Source organism: Protopterus annectens, chromosome 13.part0 (assembly GCF_019279795.1).
Source record: "Protopterus annectens isolate FY-2018-M chromosome 13.part0, PAN1.0, whole genome shotgun sequence".
In the NCBI taxonomy this organism is placed as follows: Eukaryota; Metazoa; Chordata; order Ceratodontiformes; family Protopteridae; genus Protopterus; species Protopterus annectens.
In genome coordinates this window covers 1,198,740,411-1,198,764,182 of record NC_056747.1, presented here as the reverse complement: position 1 = coordinate 1,198,764,182, position 23,772 = coordinate 1,198,740,411, and the positions used below count along the sequence as shown (strand labels likewise).

The 23,772-nt window shown below is 42.5% G+C and overlaps 1 protein-coding gene across 1 annotated transcript in view; it reads right to left on the bottom strand.

The window, feature by feature from the left end:
- The window catches only part of DDX42 (DEAD-box helicase 42), a 991,771-nt gene that overhangs the window by 252,079 nt on the left and 715,920 nt on the right, over positions 1 to 23,772 (bottom strand). The window contains exon 11 of the mRNA XM_044054957.1: positions 11,866 to 12,142. Coding sequence (XP_043910892.1) covers positions 11,866 to 12,142 — 277 coding nt within the window. The remainder of the gene's footprint in view (positions 1 to 11,865; positions 12,143 to 23,772) is intronic.

Below are 23,772 nucleotides of genomic sequence, written 5' to 3'. Positions count from 1 at the left end.
CGATTAATCCATGTCTGTATCTGAGGTGACAGACTCAGGGGAGTCTATGTGCTTCCTCTTGCACATCTTCTTCCGGGAAGGCTCTTCCAAGTGATCAGGGGAGGCTTTGGAAAAAGAGGGATCACCCGATGGGGTGTCCTGGGGCATAGGTTCCCTACGCTTGGGGTCTGGAGGAGTAGAGGTTGGAACAGACACCACGGGGGGGAGGAGCCGATGGAGCTGGCAGTAGAGCTGTTTCGGGGGACAGCACACTCCGCATGACCTCAAAGGCGTCCCGACCTCTAGGCAGAGAAAGCTCCTGCTCCGAAGAAAAAGGAGGCCTTCTCCACGTCAAGGGTGACTGCTCCAAGGCCGATGTTGGAGCCGAGCACACCTGCGCCTAAGCTCCGACGGGGAGAACGTGGTCGGACAAGGGTCCGATGCCACTCCCCCCTCGGAGCCTATAAGAGAGCCCCGGGCACCCAGATCCCTCGACAGACAGTACAATCAAGGTAACTGGGGCAGACGTTGAACCGAAGGAGAGATTATGATAGTCGCTGACGGTTCTACTACCTGCGGATCCATGGTCTCCGGCACAGAGCTAAATGTAGTCGGAGGAACAGAAATAGAGGCGGTTAGAGCAGATACCTGTTGAGGTGGGCTGGACAGTAATTTTGCCAGTGCCTGTGACTTAAGCAACTTACTTACTACTCTTTCCACATCATATGATCCGATAATACAGTCGTTCGGAGTGGGAAGAATGATGGCGACGTTCACTCTGTAACAATGGTGACTGAGGTGCAGAGTGGATGGACTCCAAAGACGGAGATCTCAGTCTCATATGGCTCCGAGACGACTCCGAAATAGCAGATGGAGCCGGAGGAATTGTTGCCTTGTCGGTGCCAGCCGGCACCGACATACTTGGTTGGTCAAGTAAAGGAGTCTGCTCCGAAGGTGGAGCCGACAAGCTTGACAGACTTAGGGGATTTCGCTGGCTGAGTACTTTTAGCTGGAGAGTCCTGAGGCTTCAATAATCCCTGAAGGATTAACTTGTTTTTGCGCTCCTGCAGGACCCCTTGGACTAAAAGCGTGACATATAGAACAGGAGTCCTGCAGGTGAACAGTGCCCAAACAATATACACAACTAGTGTGCCATCTGTCAGAGACATTTTCTGACAGCATGAGTCACATTTTTTGAAGCCAGATACCTTGGTATCTTTAGACATTTTCCTAACAACCACCACAATAAGAAAATGCTATACTACAAAACTAAGAAACAAGTCTTTTTTTTTTTTTTTTTTTTTTTACAGTTATGGAACAGAAAGGAGAGCCTCTAATTTAAACGGCTGTCCTAAGGGAGGGGGGGAACTCTCTAATTTAAACAAGTTCAGGGGAAACAGAAGGCCTGCGAGTTATGGAGCGACGGCCAACAGAGCTATAACACACAAGAAAGCGATAAGGGATAAAGTAATATATCTAGACGAAAACTTGATAAAAAAACTTGACAAATTTTTAAGAATAAACAATTATAATAGAAAAAACTATACTAAGCCTTAGCCAGTAACGAAGCAACCTTGCAGCTGAAGCAGCAAATGAGATCTGGGTAGCTGACGCTGGGCATTCTGGGATAAGGGGTATCAAGCCAGTAAACAGCTCTCGAGCTACAGAAGATGGCAGAGTCAGATCCGAGGATTGGCTCCGAACCCAAACAGCAAGAACGAAGGCGAGATGGACAACTTAACGTTACAGGTTAAGAATGAAATAATGTCTTCTCCTTCAGTGTTTTCAGGCAAACCAAAGATCTTTATGTTGTTTCTCCTCTCCCTGTTTTCTAAGTCATCTATTTTGTTAAGCACCCATGTATTCTGTTTAAGCAGAATTCTTTTGGGAATTCTTCCTCTAAGTCTCCTTTGTCATTTAGAGAAGTCTCTATATTTATTTTTGCATTATGTTGCTGTAATTGTTCCTTAAGAGTATCAGTCTGTTTCTGAGAATTTAATTTGAGGTTTTCCAAGTCAATTTTAAAGACCTCCATCTTCAAAGATAGTTCCTTTAAGGTAGATGTCATCAATTGCAGTTGTTTTTTCAAAGCAGCATCTGGATGAAAATTCTTTGAGTTGTTCACATTGAGTGACTCAAGTTATCTCCAAGTTACTTGACAGGAAAGTTTTTGTACATCTCCACCAAAATTGATATTTATGTAGTTTAGTAGTTTATTTTTGATTTCTGACATTTTAAACTTGAAAAATTATAAAATGTTCCTATATTATTATACTAGTTTATAGAGCTCTCAAAATTCACTGGTCTCAGTTGGCCATCTAGGCTCCGCCCTCATGGGTAATTGTTCTGATGAAGTCCAGTTACCAGAGGATAAAAGCACTTAACCTGCAGGGTTGTTTTATGAGTTTTTCTAAGTAATAAATTTATGTTCTGAGCAGCACTCGACTCTGAAGTCTTTTCCCACCAGTGTGACTGCTCTTGGTTTCTGGATTGATTTTGTTGCTTCAGTTTAATGGAGGGGGAAGCTGGAGTTGAAACTGCTCTTAACAGAATGCAGCAGCTGCATGATTCATTTGCAGCAAGCACTGGGAACTTAACAGGCTTGGTGAATCAGCTTACATAAAACCTTTTGGCTGGCTTGCAACCAAGGAGACCAGATCTCAATGAACCTCATTTGACTGGCATACTGTTTAGCCAATAAGGCAGACAGTTTAGGAGCTACAGGAATTGCACCTGGCCAACAATACCAGAGAAAGGTCCTACTAACTCAAACTGCAGTACAACAGACACAAGACAGCCTAGCCTTAAGGCACATTTAGAGCTTCAACTGAAGCTAGGAGCAGTGTTGACTTTACAAACTGGTTTGCTAATGATGTATCCTGGAAAGGGGAACCATCCCAAAGGCATAGTGAGCTACGGAACTTTTGCCAGCAATTTAAATCATTTGGGGACTGTGTATAAATTCAAGAAGCTTCAGCTTTAAACAAGTTACCTCAGAGAATGATTGCGTGTGGAATGTATACCAAAGGGATTACGGGTATGGAAATATCCCAATGGACTTAAAAATCTACACTGCACCAGGAACTGTTGAAATTGCTTAACAGGCATGGATGTGAGTTGCTTGAACTACTTGTTAAAGATTATGATAGACAAATGTGTGAACTTAACATTATTAGACTAAATGAAAGTATGCACAATGACTTATTTGAAAGTAAGTTAGAGGAATACAATGATATGCTTAACAGTACTGAAAGTGATATTTTATTGTTGAAAAATTCGAAAATTAAAAAACTTGAAGAGATAGAGCGGTGTATGACAAAGGTGTAGCCTATCCACCCTACCAAGCTTTGCAAATAAAATATCAGCTTCCCATGTAGACCATGTAAATGGGGGGGGGGCAAACTTGCTATAAGAAATTACTGAACCTGAAGTAAATGAAATTCAACCAGAGTCCCCTTTAAGGAACCCCCCGCTGAGACATTCATAGAGGCTTATAGAGAGAGGGAGGAACGGGCACAAGACAATTAGACACCCCCTAGTTACTGGGAGCCCAATGCCTCTTACAACAGGGGGAGGGGGAGAAAGGGACAGAGAGGTGGAACAGTATGGAGGGGGAGACCCAACAGCAGTTACAGGAATTGGAACTAAACAAGTATACCATTATACAACATGCACAAAGATTTTAAGGTGTACAACTATAGTGTGTTAAACACTGGTGTTAAATGGGGGAATTTATTTGAAAAGGGATTTACCTTTGTACTCACCAAAAGTATAAAAATTGAAGAAGCCTTGATTCAGCTAAAGTTATACACTAGAAAAATTAACTTTAGGTTGTACTTCAATGACAACAGACATGTTGAACTTAATTCCTTTTTCTGCCAACCCCATTAAGAGACCTAGTACTTTTAACCCCCTTTCACCCTACAGTTTTTACTCTTTGAAAAGTTGTGCAAATTTAACTTTAGAAATTATTTAAAAACAACTAAGCATGCAAGAGGTCAACACAATTTGAGTGATATGAAAGCAACACTTTTACAAGAAATAATGAACAAAAGTGTGCGTGTTATGAAGCCAGACAAGGGTGGTGGGGTGGTGGTAATGGACAAGAATGATTATGTAAACAAAATGTTCAGCATGTTGTACTCAGACACCTATGAGGAAGTTTCCATCAATGAAATAAATATAACCCATCATAAAATAGGTGTCATTCTTGAGGACATGCTTTTGAATAGTCAAATATCTATGGAAGAACAGTTTCCTTAACATATGCAACCCCAAGATCCCCATAATATTCGGGATCCCAAAGGTTCATAAAAATGTCATAAATCCTCTATTGCATCCTATAGTTGATGCTAAGGCAACAAAAACTGTGTGTACTGCAAAATACATTGATTTTTATAGAAAAACTGTATTAAAAACAAACCCTGTCATGTTGAGACTTGTGGTATTTCCTCAGCAGAATAACCAATGATTTGTTTAGGGAAGAGATTATATTTGTTACTATCGATGTGCAGGATTCTCCTCTGTTATTCCGCATAGAATAGGTACAGACTGGTTTTTATGACTACCTAAGGCACAACACTACACTGGGCCAAAGAAAGCTGGATACGGTCAGGGAACTCACTGAAGTAGTCTTAGAAAATAACTTCTTAACGTTTGAGGGCCAGTACTTTTGGCAGAAGACAGTAGCAGCAATGGGGGTAGTGTATGCCCCCATGTTTGCAAATACGGTCCTTTCCTATTGGGAATGGAACTATGTGCTTAACTCAGAAGGACTGCTGGACATTCTATGGACGTTTTATAGATTTTTTTTTTCTGGATTGACACTGTAGACAAACTGGATATGTTTTTTGACCATTTGCATAATATCACTGCTTGCCTGAAATTCACCATGGATATTCAGGGGAACACTGTGCATGTTTTAGATACAACACTTACCAAAAAATATGTAAAGAGAGGATTTGATTCAACTATAAACAGGAAACCTAGTTATGCCAACTCTGTTATACTCAGAGTATGCATCCACTATGCCAAAAAAAGGCGATTGTAAAGGGGCAATGCATGAGACTAGCAAGAGTGATGTCAAGAGATGATGACTTCCAGGTGGAACTAGAAACACTTAAATGTATGTTTGCATGGAGGGGATACCCAGAACTGTTTCTGAAAAAATCTTTGATGAAGTCTGTAGGAAGAGGTCCTCAGCGCATGTTATTCCACTATCAGAAAGGTCTAATGCTACACTCACCACCCCTAGTGATAGAACGGGTGCGACACCGTAGAGGGGAACAAGTGGCAAACAATTCAACAATGGAATGGTGTTGACTTACACTAATGAATTTGATGGCTTAAGGGAGATTTTAGAAAGAAACTGGACTATCTTTGAAGTCAACCCAGACCACCTTAGTGCAGTGGGAAAAAGACCAGTAGTGATATACAAAAAAGCTGCTAGTTTTAAACTGATACTAGAAAGAACGGGAAGAAGTGAAAATAAGGGAAGAATGGTCAAGTGCGGAAAATGTAATCAATGCAAGTATGTCATGGAAGGTTCTTCCTTTAATATACATGGCTTTGGGTACATAAAACCTAGTGGCAGGTTTACATGTTCCAAAAAGGGCGTCGTTTATTTAGGGCTATGCACACCTTGCACAGCATTCTACACAGGGAAAGCTAAATGTAAATGCAGGCAAAGGATATATCAACACATATATGACATCAAGAAGAAAGATGAAAACAATGCCCTGTATAGGCACATTAAATCCAATCCTACATACCATTTTAAGTTTTGCATTATTGAGCAAGTTAACTTAGGTGAGTTGGGGGGACCAAGTGACGACGACTTTGAATTTTTAGAACTTAAATGGCAACTTTGGACCAATGCCACCCTGCCACCAGGTTTAAATGAAAATGTTTCAATTTCCAGCATACTAAAACTCAAAACTGGATATTACTTTGGGTAATTATGCATTGATGCCATAGGGTACGCATTTGATGCGTCACACAGGGTATGAAAATTTTTTTTAGTTGAGTATATAAAAAACTGAAAAATTTTTTTTTAATTTTAGCTGCAGTAGTCTTTCAAGTGCACTGCACATTGTTGTAAATTATTTCTTTGTAACTGTTGCATGTTTTTACTAGCAGGTTTTTCAACATAGTATCTGTTTATGCTGGCACTCCAAGGAAATTTTACTATTTTGAATATTATGTAATCAATTAATTTAGTATGATGTATAAAAAGGCTTCTTGACTTATGGGTAATTGTTCTGATGAAGTCCAGTTACCAGAGGATGAAAGCGCTTAACCTCCATTGTTGTTTTAGGAGTTTTTTAAAGTAATAAATTTGTTTTGAGCAGCACTCAACTCTGAAGTCTTTCCCCACAGTGTGACTGAAGCCTGCAGTGGTTAAAGAGGAGCAGTACTTGCTTGTGCAGTCTACTCCAGCCAGACCAAGCAAGTACTGCTCCTCCTTAAACACTGCAGGCTAAAGAGGAGCAGTACTTGCTTGGGCAGTCCTACTCCAGCCAGACCTTTAGGAGGGTCCCTATTCCAAATGCTTTTGGCCAGGGTTCACCTTGACTGGCAGGGTGGAAAAGGAAGCAAGCAAGTAGGTGTGTTTGAGGATATCCCTGCAGATGTTCTGACAGGGAATGATGTTGATAATGCAGTACATTGTGCACGTGCAGTTACACGCAGTCAGGCTTGGAGACATGCATGTGGGGCTGGTAGCCTGGGGGAGACTCCATACCTGAAGCCATGACTTGGTGAAGTGGCTATTTCAGAGAGGGAGCTACACTGTAGCAGTGAGCCAGATGGTATGCCACAGCTGCTGGTAGGTACTGATGTTCCCTTGGGCAGAGTGACTGCAAGGGTAGAGGTGAGTGGTAGTAACCAGGCTGACAGCACCATTGTCAGACGATACCAGACATCCTGTGGAAGGGTAAAAAAAGGTAGAGTTGTGAAAGGCTCAGCTCTCAGACGTTACACTAAGGAAGCTTGAGGGAGGTAGCTAGCTAGTGAGGCACCTGATTCTCAAGGAAAAGGAGAGTATGTATACTGGGACAAAGGGTTACTACATAGAGTGCAACCCCTGAGGGAGGGCTAGAGGGTGAGGTAATACAGCAGTTGGTAGTGCCTACAGCCCAACATCTAGCACTTCTAGTCATACCCCATGACACTGCTTTTGCAGGTCCTATGCTCAAAGTGTACCAAGAGACGTATTATGTAGAACTTTTATTGGCCTGGGATTGCAAGAGATTTAACAGGGAGCGCTGTGGGCTGAAGCACCTAAAGACCATCCCTACCAACCTCCAGACTAATGGTCTTGTGGAGAAGTTAAACTCTAAAGGCTATGCTACGGGCATTTGCAGACCAGTTTGAGAGAGAGTGGGACAAATATTTGTCCCATTTGCTGTTTCCATACAGACAGGTATCCCAGTAATCCACAGGCCTTTCACCCTTTGGGTTGTTGTATAGGCATAGGGTGAGGATGCCTTTAGATTTGATTCATGATGAGTGGGAGGGTGAGTGTGAATCTCACAAGGAGTCTGTTTGGCATATGTCCTAACCCTCAGGACAAGGCTTAGGGAGCTGATGGACTTGGCCCAGGAGAACCTGGCAGGAGTCCAACAGCAGAAAAAGGTCTGGTATGACAGGAATGCTCGAGCCCGAGAGTATGCTGTGGGACAGCAGGTTATGGTGCTCATTTCTGTCAGACAAAATAAGCTGCAGGCAGCTTGGGAGGGACCCTTTGAGGTAGTAAGGAGGGCCAGTGATGTTAACTACATGGTAAACCTGCTAGGCAGGGGCACAAACTGTAACATGTTAACATGACGACAGCTTACCATGACAAGGGTCCCTGGTGCCAAGTATTTGCAGTGGTTGGCAGGAGTTGTCTGAGGGGGATCTATGGCTACATCGAGACAGCCAGCAAAATGCCAAGTTATTAAGGGGGAGCCTAGGGATGAAGGCAAATGACAAATAGCACTGCAGTGGGGTCGGCAATGCCAATGCAGATGGGTTCTCAAGACAGGGTATGGATTAATGTGTTCCCAGACAGGGTCATGTCTCAACTCATTACAGCCAAGTGACGTCTCCAGGTGTTTCTGCAGTTACCTCCTACTGCGCCTCTAGGCGTCAAATATTGCCTGTTCATATTTGCATTAATAATTCCAAAACCATGCTACATACAAGGTATTAGAATATTTTATCTTGAAGCATACATGATGGCAAACAATTGTATTGATATATGACCTCTGTCAATTAGTATTTGTTAGAACTGTACGGAAGCCACACCCACTGGGAATTAAAGGTACATACTCAGAAGAGCTGTACTGGAGGGAATGAGTTAAGCCACATTTCTCCAGGGTCACTGCAAAAACTAGCTTGAGTCTTCAAATGGGCGAGAGAAGTGATGATCTGAGGTACTGCCAGCTATGCCAACAGAAGTAATGTGGTGGTTGTGTAACATATACCAGGATAGCCAGCTAGAGCTTTGTACAGAATTATAGGTCATTTGTATATCAAACAGATTTGTACAGGTACTTGTGTTAGAAATTTACCAACAATGGGTCCTGCTGGACAGAGAAGACATACACCTGTATGTCAGACTTTATTGTAACTGTTGAAATGAATATACTGTAACAGAGGGTACTGGAAGAAAAAAGGTTAATATCAGTCCAGATAACTTTGAAAAATAGTCTGAAATTAAATTACCTGGTTTAGGCCATAAAGATTGTATCTTGCAGTTCTGGTTACAACCAGAGACAAAATGTCTATGAAAACCTGGACTAGAAAACCTAGTGTATTGTCCTTGGGGGTGAATAATTGCTACCCTGGAATGGTGGAAGTTTTTGAAAATGGTTTATAGCTTCCACATAATGCATATTAGCAAAACTCTGTGTGTATATATGGTGAGACATATATTCTAGATTCTGATTCAGTTTCAAGTAAAGGGGTATGTGGGAACCAGAAGTCAAGTGACCAGATATTTATTTTATTTATTTTACATTTGTTGACCGGGCTAGTCTAGCTGGATACATGTCCATTTTCAGTACAGGCCCGGGGAGAAAAGCTCCAAGAATAACAAACAAAAAACAATAAAAAAACATATATAAAGTACAATCTTGAAAAAGTTTACAGAAGAACACATGCAAAATTCAATCAAGGAAGAAGTACCAATAAAGTCGTATACCAAAACAATATAGAAAATAGTATTGAGTAGAACAGATGTATAAATAAGAAAAGTTTTTTTTTTTTTTTTTTTTTTAAGATATGAAATATTAACTGCCTTACTACCATTGAGCATGACTGTAGCAGTAAACAATAAGGGAATATTCATGAGAGGATGTAATATGCAAGTATATATAAAGAATTCACTCAAAAGTTTCATAAGCAGATTTTATACGGAAGGCTTAGGATGATACAGGTAGTTATAAGTGAGAAGTATCAGTTAGTCAGGGATAGTACAGGAACATAACCAGTGTGACTTGAGATGAAGCTGGAGTTTCTTTTTAAAAAGTATATGAGAGCAGAGAGTTGCGAGTTCAGTGGGTAGTAGATTCCACAGCTTACCGATGGTATTAGAGAAAAGGGAGTCACCTGCTAAATTGTTGGATCGGCAAATGTTAAACAGCAGTTTGTTAGAAGAGTGTAAGTTTTTAGGATTATGGTAGGGGGTAAGTAGGAGTATTGGTGGGTTGATGCAGGGTTTTGTGGGCAATAGTAAGCTGTGAAAAGTGTAGATGGTGTAGAAACTCTACCCAATCAAGTTGTTTAAGATTAAGACAGTGATGAGTTCTGAAAGGAGAGGCAGTAGCCATTCTGTAATCCAGCACTGAAATGATGTTTTAATACTAGATGAGACAGAAATCTCAGGGCAGTCTGTTTTTGAAACCTGACAATAAAGGATCACCCACGCACTTCATCTTGCCTTGCTCTACTAAGTGAACTAGGAGACAGTAATTCTTTAGATCAGTCAGGAAATATAGCGAGATTAGTTAAGTATTGTTTTTCTGCATCTGTGTGAATCTTTCTATCAGTGTTATTTTTAATATTTCCTGTGACAAACTCTGCTGTTTACTGTAAATATATATTTAGCGTTTTCATGTTCTTTTATTATTATTAAATATATTTAAACTTTTCGTTGTGGCTGGTCTTTTAGAGAATATTTTAACCTTTGAGAGAACTTCTATTTATCTGGAGACACTGTCGCTGCTCCTGAAAGCCTTGCTGCATTGGTGAACCACTACCATTTGTATTACTTTTACTCAGTATAAATGGGTACACCTGTAAGAGCCTTAGAGTAGCTGGCTTGGGAGTGTTCTGGTGGCAGTATCCATCTTACAGTCTGGACAGAGGGGGCATAGCTGGTAAATCTGTGCCAGCCTTGTGTGTGTGTGTGTGTGTGTGACAGAGGGTGGTGGAGGACTTGGCTTGGAACATTTGGCTGAGGACTCAACTCTACAGCTGTGGTCAGTGTGGAGTCTTATTTGAGGCTTGGTGAGAAAGTGGGAAACCCTGCCCCATGATGGGAGTGTGTTCCCTGTGTGCTCTTAAGAGAAACTGTGCTTGCTGCAGAAAGCTACATCTGGAAATACTGTGTGTATCTATTTTTGTTCCAAGTGAACGTCCCTCATCGGTGTCAGTGATGAGGATTGAGGCTCCTTGATTATTGGCCCAGAGCAGGGACATCACAGAAGGTTTCTTAGATTTATTGAACTCCATGAAATCCTGTGTCAGTAAGACAAAATCCTGTGATTTTACCTGGGCAGTGTAGACTGGGGCAACCCCAGACACCATTTTGGCTTGAAAGGCTTGGGACTGGCAGATGGGAAGACCTCATGGCATGGAGGGGCAGTTGTGGCCTCAGTCCAGCCTTCAGGAAGATCCTCCCTGATTATCACCAGGGAGATTCTGCTCTCTCCTTCCATGACTGATAAGAACTGGATGTAGGCTCTGGACCAGATACATGCCCACCTGGTGCTAGCTTGCAAGGACATGGAAGGGGCAGAGGACATAGCCTCCACAGCAGTTACACATGAGGACTCAGGCTCACTAGTCACTGGTACAGAAGGCTGCAAATGCTCCAGGCCTGAATCAAAAATTTTGAGACAGGACGGGAAGTCAGACACAATGAGGATGATGTTTGCCTCCCTGACTTCTTTCTCCTTCAAACACTTCTCTTAGTATTTTTTTCAGGAGGTCAGCCTGGGAACTGGCAGACAACATTGCACATATAAGCCAAACACTACCTTCCCCAAGGTATTTAAAGACAGAGACAGACCTATATTTAACAGTGCTAATTTGAAATAGGCAAGAAATAACTGAATATAGCGCCTGCTTTTGACTTCTTTATTACACTGATGTCCAGAGATCAGGTAGGAAGGGTGTGTCAGATGAGGGGTGGTGAAATTCTATGGTATTCAGGCTGACTGCAGCTACAAATTTCCAAGAATCAGTACCAACAATGAATTATGAGCATCACATAATGATCCTTTTCTCACACACTTTGCTCTACAGTCGTTTTAGCTCAAGCACTGAAATATCAACTGCCTCTCTGTGGCCGAAAAGGGATCTGTGGGAATCAGCCCACTTACTAGTCACCTTTTTAAGATATGAATCTAGTATACAATATTACTACCTAAACAGCAGAAGCCACAACTGCATAGTTAGCAGCATACTTTATTGAGAAGCATGAAATGGGGGGGGGGACAAAGGCAAAAAAATAAAATAAACTTCAGTACAACACATTTCATTCATTCAGTTAGCAGTCCGAAACATTCACAGATTTGACTAAATGTAAGTAGTTTAAAACTCAAATTAAAAGGACTGCCAGATGCTAATTTAAGTAAAATCCTAAAAATGTAAACATCCAAGTAAAATTCATCTTACCAGCTACATCAGTAGCAACCAGTACGGGTAGCGTCTTTTTCTTAAACTCTGTGATGACTTTATTTCTCTCATTCTGGTCCATGTCACCATGCAACAAGCCAATATTCTGATCTACATGCAGCAGCGCTGAGGCCAACTCCTCAGAGTTTGCTTTCTTAGTTACAAAGATGAGAACACTGCCTGTAGAAGTAAACTCGACTAAACGATTTGTAAGCCATGCCCACTTGTCTGCTTCACTGTGCAAGATTTCCACAATTTGTGTAACGTCTTCATTTGCCTGTGTATTAAATAAAATAGTAAGGGGTTATAATGTCTTGGCAGGATACAGCCTGCTTTGATTAAAACCAAAAGGCTAAAAACTGTGAAAACCGAAAATAAAAATGCATTCCTGAAAAATTTGAATCTAGACATTCTGTTCAAAGCAGCACAAAGTTGTTAAAGTAATTAAAAGACATACCCCAAAATACAAAAATGCACCTGACAATTTATACCCAAATCTTAGAAATGGGCACCACTAAGCAATTAAATGTACACAAGTATTGGCTGGCAATCTACATACTCAAGTATGAAATGCAAAGAAGACCTCAAAGCTGCATGCAGTGCTAAGTGTATGCTTGTGCTGAGCCTTCTGTTAGGTTTAGACCCAGGTTAACTCTTAACAAGGAAAAGCACTAAACACTAATTTTTCTGTTAACATGAAACACAAATCATCAATTAACACTGGAACTTCCAAAAGTATCTCATCAGTAAGTGACAAACAGCTGTATGCATACAGTTTCAGACTAGCCTTCAAAGTAAGTGTCCTGCCTTTGCACTGTGAAAGCATGATGACTTCACCGGGGGGGGGTTGCAGGAGGCATTCACCTCAGGGTAGAGAAATTTAAGTCCACAGTCATGTTTTTGCACCCAAGTTTTTACATCATAGCATGTGGTAATTTCAGTGCCATATTGCATTTCAATATGATCACGGGGTCATAGTTACTTACTAGGCTATTGATTCATGAGGAACTTTAGAAGCTTAGCCATTCAATATCAGAATGGAGCAATACATTTACATGTTACCCCTAACTATGAAGGGCAAGGATGCTAAACCAGAGGTGAATTTGCAGTAAAACATCCATTCATCCAGATGTTTTACTACTTTAAGAGAAGTACTTTGCTTAACTTGGAAAGAAAGAAGATTCCTAACAAGATACACAGTCTATCCCTCCAACATATTTTATATATGCTGTAAAACATATTTAGATCTTGAGGGGATGTTCCCCTACTGGACTTGTGAATATTCAGGTCAGCTAACTAGATACGGTCTTTTGAGACTCTGTACGGGAGGCAGAAATCACTCCTCAGCAGCCTGTATGTCACTTACAAGAGGGACAAGGCTTTCAGCCAGTCTGCACAGTTTTTATGATACAGGCCCTTGATTTTCTTAGTAAGAAAGAACTGTGGGCATTCCACTTGTGTCAAATGCTTGGACAGGGTACATGGAGAAGGGAGGCTTATACTCATGACCGGTCTGGTCTGATGACTGTGGAATACAGTGAAATGATCACATTTCCAGACCTGGACACCATACCATTAGTACTAAGTCGTATAATGAAAAGCTCCTTCTTGCAACAGCAGATAAGTGGCAATCGAAGGACAGTTCATGGTCTATCGCTGGCTCCCAGAACCATAACTACAGGAACAATTTTCATGGGGGGTTCAGTTTTATTCATGTTTATTTTATAGCATTACATTTAACATATAATCCTTTGTAAATGTATTTTTCCCTCTGTGACATCACTAAAATTCACTGAACTTAACCCTTAGCAATGTCAAAGGAGGGAGTACATGCAAGTGTATCCACAGACTTTCATGGGTGCATTAAACTGCATGAGTGGGGCCCCATCCAACAAAGTTAATGAATTCAGCATCATGCTAGCCCTTCAATGACATCAGCAAGGGTTCCAGCAGAATTACATAGGTAATTATTAATTAAAAAGTTTATGAATCTTGTTATTAATAAACGAACCACAACATTTTAGTCAGATGTGGTGGAAAATACATTGCGGACTTAAGTTACCTATGATGTAGATTATAACTGACTCCAAATTTTAAAATAGACATGGCTTTTAAAAGTACAAATGGTAAACACTCCACCTCCTACTGCACAGTTCGTACACACATACATGATTAATAACTCAAAGTTCAATGTGTTGCAGCTTGAGGAAGCTAGAGGTGGCAAAGTAAGGTGTCACAATTTATAAATTCTTTTTGAAAAAGTCCTCACAGCAGTCGAAGTGCTTACGTGCTTCGAGCATATACATTTTTGAAGGTAGCAGCTGCGGTAGGTCCTGCATGAGTAGAGTGACCCTAAACCTTCATCTGCATATTCTTTCCATGGTGGTAATTAAAAAAAAACACTACAGTTAGCTAGCCATTTAGAAAGAATTTGTCTGAAGGCTTGCCTGCCCTGTCTTCTAATTGATCTGTCCACCTTAAGTCTTTTTTTGAGATGCAGGGCAGAAGACTGTTTAAGTAGCAACGTTAAATGACAACTCCAAGACTACCTCTGGCATATACAGTGCAATGGGAAAGTATTTGTCCCCTTCCCGATTTATTTTTTTGCATGTTTGTCACACGCACATGTTTCAGATCAAACAAATTTAAATATTAGACAAAGATAACCCAAGTAAACACAAAATGCAGTTTTTAAGTGATGATTTTATTTATTAAGGAAAGAAACTATCCAAACCTACATGGGCGGCTTATGTGAAAAAGTAATTGCCCTCTAAACCTAATAAATAAATGGTTGTGCCACCCTTAGCAGCAACAAGCATTTGCATTAAATGGCAATGAGTCTTTCACATCATTGTTGAGGAGTTTTGGCCTATTCTTGTTTGCAGAATTGTTTTAATTCAGCCATACTGGAGGGCTTCCAAGCATGAACCGCCTTTTTAAGGTCATGTCACAGCATCTCAATAGGATTCAAGTCTGGACTTTGACTAGGCCACTCCAAAACCTTCATTTTTTTTTTTTTTTTTTTTTTAAAAGCCATTCAGAGGAGGACTTGCTGGTGTGTGTTTTGGATCACTGTCCTGCCACAGAACCCAAGTGCACTTCAGCTTGAGATCACGAACTGGTGGCTGCACATTCTTCAGGATTTTTGGTAGAGCAGAATTCATGGTTCCAATCACAGCAAGTTGCCCAGGTCCAGAAGCAGCAAAGCAGCCCCAGACCATCACACTACCACCACCATGTTTGACTGTTGGCATAATGATAGTTTTCTGAAATGCTGTGTTACTTTTATGCCAGATGTAATGGGACGCACACCTCCCAAAAAGTTCAACTTTTATTTAGTCAGTCCACAGAATATTTTCCCAAAAGTCTTGGGGATCATCACGATGTTTTTTTTGGCAAAAGCGAGACAAGCCTTTATGTTCTTTTTGGTCAGCAGTGGTTTTCGCCTTGGAACTCTGCCATGCATGCTATTTTTGCCCAGTCTCTCTCTCTTATGGTTGAGTCATGAACACTGACCTTAACTGAGGCAAGTGAGGCTTGCAGTTCCCTAGATGTTATTCTGGGTTCTTTTGTGACCTCTTGGATGAGTTGTCGCTGCACTCTCGGGGTAATTTTTGTAGGCCGGCCACTCATGGGAAGGCTCACCACTGTTCCATGTTTTCTCCATTTGTGGATAATGGCTCTCACCATGGTTTACTGGAGTCCCAAAGCTTTAGAAATGGTTTTGTAACCTTTTCCAGACTGATAGATGTCAATTACTTTGTTTCTCATCTGTTCCGGAATTTCTTTAGGTCACGGCATGATGTCTTCCTTTTTGGGATCTTTTGGCCTACTTCATTTTGTCTGACAGGTTCTACTTAAGTGATCTCTTGATTCAACAGGTCTGGCAGTAATCAGGCCTGGGTGTGGCTAGTGAAATTGAACTCTGCTTTCCCAAAAATGGGATTAACCATAGTTACTTCATGATTTAACAAGGGGGGCAATTACTTTTTCCACATAGGACCATGTAGGTTTGGATAGTTCTTTTTCCTTAAGGGACAACTCACTGACCACCCTGGGCATAAAAGGACTAATATGAAGAGACACCCTATCTCTGTGGAAAACTAAGAAAGGAGGAATAGCCATGACAACCTAAAGTTCAGACACCCTCTTGGCTGAAAGTGAGAGTCAAAAGAAGTACAGTCTTCAAAGTACAATGTTGTAAGAAAGCTGAATAAACAGACTCAAAAGGAGCCAGAGTCACAGGAAGGTTGAATAGGCTTCCTGGAAGGCATGATATGAAGGACGCATTTAAGAAGTTGTTTGACCTCAAATCTAGAGGCCAAAGGAGGAGTAAAGGGCAGACAAGCAGAAACTGCTGACAGATGAGCTTTAACTGAAGAAAATGTCAACCCAGCATGGAGCAGACCATACAAATGAGAGAACCAAAGGAACCTTTACAGTTAGGGGATCCTGATGGCGAGAGGCACCAGACAGAAAATCTCTTTCATTTGAACATATATGATTTCCTAGTCTCCTGCAGAATCTGAAGCATGTCTTCAGAAAAGAGGTGCCTAAAAGGGATCAAAACTCTATCACTAACAGTGCCATTTGAAGAGTGGACAAGTGAGGATGGATGACAGCTCCCTTGACCTGTGTGAGAAGATTCAGCCGGTGAGGTAACTTGTGATGATTCCCCCTGACCAAGTGAGAAAGAAGGGGGGAAAATGCCTTCTGGGCCAAAAGGGAGTCACCAGCAAGATTTTGGGAAAGTCGTGCCTGATCTTGGACAAAGCTTGTGGTACAAAAAGGAAGGGGTGGGTGTACAGAAACATCCCCTTCCATGGAAAAGACAGGGCATCTACTTTCCAAGCCAGAGGACCCGGGACTCTGGAACAAAATAGAGGAAGTTTCTGTTCAGAGGCAAGGCAAAAAGATCTACCTAAGGAATACTCCACTGATGGACAATGTCCAGGTACACATCTCTGTGAAAAATTCATTCATGACCTTGTGTGCTAGCCCTGCTCAAGAGTCTGCCACAAGATTGGGTTCTGAGGGAATGTAAACTGCTTGAAGAGTCATTTGAAACTGGATAGCTAGATAAAAAGACGAAGAGCTAACCTGGAAAGAAGAACTTTAACCCCCCCCCCCCCCCCACACACACACACACACACACACTTGTTGATACCACAATCACTGTGGTACTGTCTGTGAAAGCTGAAAGGGCCCAGGATGAAAAAGGGAATGAACGCTTGCAAAGCCAGAAGCAGAGCCTTCTGATGAGGAGGCCAAAGACCCTGAACCTTTAGGGAGACACAGGAGGCACCCCACCCCCTGCCTGAGGCATCTGTAAAAAGCTCTTGAATGGAATCTAGAGCTTGAAAAGGAAGATCAGGGTTTAGAGAAAGTTAATGAATCCACCACTGAAGCACGAGCTTGAGACACGGAATGAGAGGTATCGGGAACTCCAGAGGGTGGCAATGTTAAAGCCACACTGAGCTGAGTTACAAATGAAGTTTCCTCACATGCAGCCTGGCAAGTGGGAGCATGGGAATGGTTGATGCCATGAATCTGAGCACCCGGAGAAATTTTCTTGCCATAATGGACATCAGAGGAAGAAGGGATTGAAAAAAGGTTATTAGAGAGCCTTGGGGGCAGGCAGAGATACCAGCATGGGAACTGTCAAGTCTGCAGCCAAGGAAAATACGATCATGGGAAGGTATCATCCTGAAACAGAAATTCTGAAGGAGGGAGTTGGGAAAAGCAGCTTGAATAAGCAGATAGTCTAAGAAAGATCCGAATACCTCGAACCCTGCAAAAAGCAATAAGAGCTAGGCACTTTGTGAATTCCCTTAGGGCAGTAGAGAGGCCAAAAGGCAAAGCACAGAACTGAAACTGCAAGGGAGAGACAGAGAAACATTTCCCAAAGAGGGGAGGTGAAGGTATGCATCTTTGAGATGCAGAGATACCAGAAAGGCCTGGGGTAGCAGAACAGGAAATGTCTGCAGAGATAACATCAGAAAGGAAGGAATTCTAAGTAAGGTGTTCAACCTGGAAAGATTCAGGATTGATCTACATGTACCCTTCCTTTCATGGGACCAAAAACATCCCCGAATAAAACCCTTCCCCCACTTAGGAAGGATGCACGGCTTGAATGGTGCCCAGAGACAAGAGTGTGTGAAGAACCTGTGGGAAATGAGGGAGTTGCTCCCAATGAGGCTGAGGAATCCTTGAAAAGGGAGGAAGGGACTTCCAAACCATTAAATATCCCTGACGGACACTGGACAGAAACCAAGTGTCTCAAGTGATTTATGGCCAATCTGCATGAGACAGACAGGGAAAAGAGAACCTGGCCGAGAGAAGGAAGAAGCAAACTGTCAAATAGAAACTGGCTTGCCCTGGAAAGCAGGTTTCTGGGAGGCAGACGTCTAAGTAGACGTAGCAGGAGGCACCCACCTAGAACTCCTCTTGCCCTTAGGAGGATGAGATTATTATGAACAGATGCGGACTTGGGATAATTCCACTGAAATTTGGGAATAGGAGAAACAAAAAAATGTTTCAGCTCCTATAAGGCTTTGCTCTTGTCATGAAGAGACTTGAAAAGTTCAGCAACTGCAGTAGATCCAAAAATATTTATTCAAAGGAACATCCAAAAGTCTGACCTTAATATCATTGGACAAAGCCTGAAGACAGTCAAAAATAGCACCACATAAAGTACAGTTGTGTACCTACCAGAAATGCAGATGCTAGAGTGTATTCACTGTTGCAGTCATTACACTTGGGTTTTCCTGCTGGCAGGCTACCCGCAGTCAGCCTGAATTCCAAAGTCTTGGCCCGGCGTCGGTTGCGGTCACCTCTTCTCTGACGTCAGTGCGCCAGGGGTATACAAGATGCAGCCGACGCCATTTTCTTCAGTTTTTCTTGCCCCAGATGTCAGGTGCCCCCAAAAGGGTAGGCTAAAAACATTGCTTATAAAAAAGCATGCACTAACAAACATTACCTTCATCTACAAGCAAATACACCACATAGGTTGTATAGAATAGAGAAGTACAGATAAGTCCCAGCAAAGAAAGGGGGATGGTGGGTGGGTAACCTGGACTGCAACAGTGAATACACTCGAACGTCTACATTTATGGTAGGTACACAACTGTATTATGTTCATAGTGTTTCACTGTTGCAGTCATTACACTTGGGTTGAATCCCAAAGCTGAGGTTGGGAGGCTGGGCCTAAATAGAATTAAGAGAGGCTATGAGACCCTGCAGAACTGCAGTGGCGAAGCCTGCTCTGGATTTAGAGTAAAGAGGTAAGTGGTAGTGCTTTGTGAAAGTGTGCACTGAAGTCAAAGTTGCAACTTCCAAAATGTCCTTGGTTGGTACTCCTCTGCGGAAGGCTGCTGAAGTAGCTGCTGCTCTGGTTGAGTGTGGCCTGATGCCCTTAGGCACTGATTTGTCATGTTGAGAATAGCAGAAACGAATGCAGTGGCCTATCCATTTGGAAATAGTCTGCTTTGAGATAGCTTTTCCTTGAGATCCTGCAGCATATGCCACTAAGAGTTGCTCAGACTTTCTGAAAGCTTTAGTTTTGTCCAAGTAGAAGCGTAGCTGTCTGTGTATGTCCAAAGAATGTAGAAGTCTCTCCCCTTTATTCTGTGGGTTTGGATAAAAGGTAGGCAAGTGAACTGTTTGATTAAGAGCCACAATGGACACTACCTTAGGCATAAATGTTGGGTTTGTCCTCAGAGAAACCCAGTCTGGATGGAAAATTATGAAAGGTTCAACCGCCATTAGTGCCTGTAACTCTGAGACTCTTCTTGCTGAAGTTATTGCTAAGAGCAGAGCTGTTTTCCATGATAAGAATTTTATCTCAGCTGTATTGGCTGGCTCAAAAGGAGGCAGCGTGAGTTTTTCAAAGACAACGTTGAGGTCCCATGCAGGTATTGGTGCTCTTCTTGGGGGTCTTATGTTTTTGGCCCCTCTGAGGTACTGCCTTAGTAGTGGATGTCAAAAAATAGCTGGGTCCGTATTGTAATGAGCTGAAATGGCAGAGGCATGGATCTTAATCAATGAAAAGGATAGGCCTTTGTCCAGCATCTCAGTTAGGTATTGTAAAATCTGAGGAATATTTGGTACAAGCATGTCAAGTCCTTGTGCCTGGTTCCAAGCACAGAATCTCTTCCACTATTCTGCATAGGATTTTCTGGTGCTGGGCCTCCTGGCCTCCAGAATAACATCCATAACTGCTTTGGAGAGAGGTGTGTTCTGAATGGTTACATTATCCGCCATGCAGCTAGATTTAGGGTTCTGAGTTGGCTGTGCAGTATCTGATTGTTTTGTTGGGTCCGTAAATGAGGAATTTGAGGTAATGTCCAGGCTGGGCCTGGAGACAAACTCTTTAGGATTGGGTACCAGTGCTGGCGTGGCCAGTCTGGGGCAATCAGGATCATTTTTGGCTTCTCTTGTCTGACCTTTAGGAGTACCTTGGGGAGGAGAGGTAGTGGAGGAAAGGCATATACTGTAAGGTTTTTCCAGCTGAATGACAGAGCATCCACTTTCCATGCTAGCTTGTGGTAAGTCCTTGTACAAAATTTCTGTAGTTGGCAGTTGTGAGGGGAGGCAAATAGATCTATGTCTGGGCATCCCCATTTCCTTGTTATTATGCTGAAGATTTGTGGATCTAGTTTCCACTCGTGAGGGTGCATGAGGTTTCTGCTTAGTACATCTGCCAGAGTATTTGTCTTTCCTGGCAGGAATTGTGCTTGCAGGTGTACTTGATAAGTCAATGCTGTGTTCCACAAAATCATGGCTTGTCTACAGAGGGGGTAGGAATGCTTGCCTCCCTGCTTGTTTATGTACCACATGACTGTAGTATTGTCCGTCTATATCAGCAGTTATCCTGGATGAAGCAGATCCTTGAAAGCTGTCAGGGCATTCTGGACAGCCAACATTTCTTTCAGATTGATATGAAAATGCATTTGGCTTGTGGGCCATGTGCCCTGAATACATTTTCCTGCCATATGGGCCCCCCAGGCATAATCTGATGCATCTGTTGTTATTGTCTGCCTGGCAGTGGGTAAAGTGAAAGGCTGTCCCTTGTTGTGGTGACAGGCGTGTGCCCACCATCGAAACTCCTGTTGCAGGCAGGGGAATGAGGTAATCAGTTTTTCCAGGCTGTGGCAATGTTGAGTCCAAACACTTTTTAGATACCATTGTAGTTTCCTCATATGCAGTCTTGCATATGGAATTAACAGAATGCAGGATGCCATGAAGCCCAAAGCCTGCAGAATTTTTCTTGCAGATAACTGGGTTTTTGTTGCCAACAGTTCGAAGTAAGAAGTCAGTTGCCTTTGTTTGTCTGGCATGAGATAAGCCATCTGGGCAGTTGTAAGCTTGCACCCAGGAATATTATCTCTTGAGAGGGTACTAGTTTTGATTTCTTTTCAATTACTGTGTACCCTAGGCAAATTAGCAATCTTTTTACAAACGCTTGAACAAGGCAGTCGTCCAAGTAGGGATATATTTGAATTCCTCTGTCTGCAAAAAGCAATTACTGGTGCCAGGCATTTTGTGAAGACCCTGGGCGCAGTAGATAAGCCAAAGGGCAGTGCAGAGAGTTGGTAGTGCATTGAGCCAGCTATGAATCTGAGGTATCTTCTGCAAGACTGTCGGATTGGGACATGCAGGTATGCCTCTTTTAGGTCCAAGTTTACAAGCCAAGCCTTCTTGCCCAGCATGGGCAGAAGCTGCTGCAGAGTCAACATTTTGAATTTTGGAACGCCCAGAAAAGTGTTTAGAATAGACAGGTCCAGTATTGGTCTCCAGGCTTTGTCCTTTCTGGGTACCAAAAAAAGTCGTGAGTAAAATCCTTGTCCCTGCTCCTGTAGTGGTACTCGCTGAATGGCCCCCATGTCCATGAGGGATGTAACTTGCTTTTGTGCCTCTGCCCATTGATTGAGTGGCAGGTCTGGCATGTCTCTTGCCTTTGGCAGGGTGTGAAAGTGGAACCTGTATCCCTGAGACACTACATTCAAGACCCATTTGTCCTGGGTGAGCCTGTGCCAGTTGTGAAAAAGTGCTAGTTTTCCCCCTGAGGGAGCTTCCAAAAGGTAAGTGCTTGGTAGTGGTAGAGGAAAGTCATTGGGACCGTTTCCTATAAGGTTGAGATTTGTCTTCTCCACTTTTGGAGGTAGAAGCAAACCCACTGTTTAGGCCTGTATGAGCCTTGGGGTTGGGATCTGCCCCTATGGTGTCTGTATCTGCCTCTTTGTGGCCTGTCTGACACTGGACAGGACCAATTTTTTGAAGGCCAGTTCCTACTACATCAGGGTGGCTGTACCTGTAAGAAATCCTTAACTGTCTGCATAGATTTCGCTTTATCCTCCATTTTCTTCAATACCTCTTCTACCTAACACCAAACAGAGTATCATGCTGTAATGGAGCATCTAATAATTTTGCTTTAACATGATCAGGCAGATTCTGTTCTTTTAACCAAGCATGCCTCCTAATCACAGAACCTGTTACAGCGGCCCTGCAAGAGGCCTCCAAAGAATCAAAACCACATTGCAAAGTATGCTTTCCCACTTGTTCAGCTGCATGCAATAAATCCTGCATTTCCTTGTTTTCTGAACAATCAGAATTAAACAACATTTTCTGTTTTAATAGTGACATTAAGTATTGCTGATATTTAAGCATATGAAATTGACAATTTAAGGCCCTCACAGCCAAAGTAGCAGAAGTGTAGACTTTTTTCCCCCATCTGTCCAGTGCTCTTGAATCTCTATCAGAAGGGCTTTACTGGTGCAGGGGGTATAGAGTCTGGAGACAGGCCGCACTCCGAAAAAAACATCATCTACAATGTCCAGAACTGGGGGAATAGCAAGGGGCCTGTGCTGAGGGAGTAAAAGAAAATCTCTGAGCCTTTTCTTAGATTCTAAGTAATCCTGGCTCTCCCAATGAAAGTGCTCCCTCATGATAATGCAGTGTCTCCCCAAAGGCGAAATCCTCAGGAGGAGAGGCTGAAGGAATAGATTCTTCAGCATCAGAATCCTCATAGGGAGGAAGAGAGTATTCCTGATCAGAGGAAATGGAAACCTGATCTGAAGATTCATATTCTGTCTCTTGCCTAGGCCTCTTATCAGGAGGGGGATGGGAGCCCCTGATCAAAGTAATAAGGTCTTCGGCCATTTTAAGCATTTGTATTTTAGGCATGGAAGCCTGTCCTGGAGAATGCTGTACTTGTTTCTTTGTCTTTAGAGCTGCTTTAGTCTTTGGCTTAGAAGCTGAAGATGGCTTTACATATAACTGAGTTGGTCTGAAGACACCCTCAGAAGCCGATGCCTGCACAGCGGACCCATCTGAGGGTATATTTTCCGAGGACCCAATACCTTGAATTTCCAGAGGCCCAGTCGGCTCCACATGGGAGTCTGTAGCAGGCGTCAGGGGCTGCGAAAGCGCCTGAGAACCGGCGAACTGACGACTAGCTTAGCGGAAGCCGGACCTCGGATGCCTGTCCTTGTCTTTATCCTTGCGTTTTTTTAGAAATTCCAGTCGTCGGTTGTTCCGATGGCATTGCATAATTGAATCTTCGGCCAAAGTAATGAAAGTCAAAATCGTACAGACGCTTAATAGTGCTTTGGTTAAATCTAGCACAAAACCGACAAGCAACGTCGTGGTCAGGGCCTAGGGAAAGGAATACAGTAAGAGTGAAAATTCTTATGAGGTATCTGCTTCCCACAAGAAATACAATTGTTAACTTTTTCTGACATCAGTCTGGAGCAAGAAAAAAGTTTCCCCAACGGGGTACTTAGCTTTAATGAAGACTTCGGATCTGAAATTCGATTTCGAAAATCTCAGGAGTCGGCCGACCGGCACTTGCGAACTGCTTTTGCTTCGGGCATCGCGTGGCAAGAAAGACTGAAGAAAATGGCATCG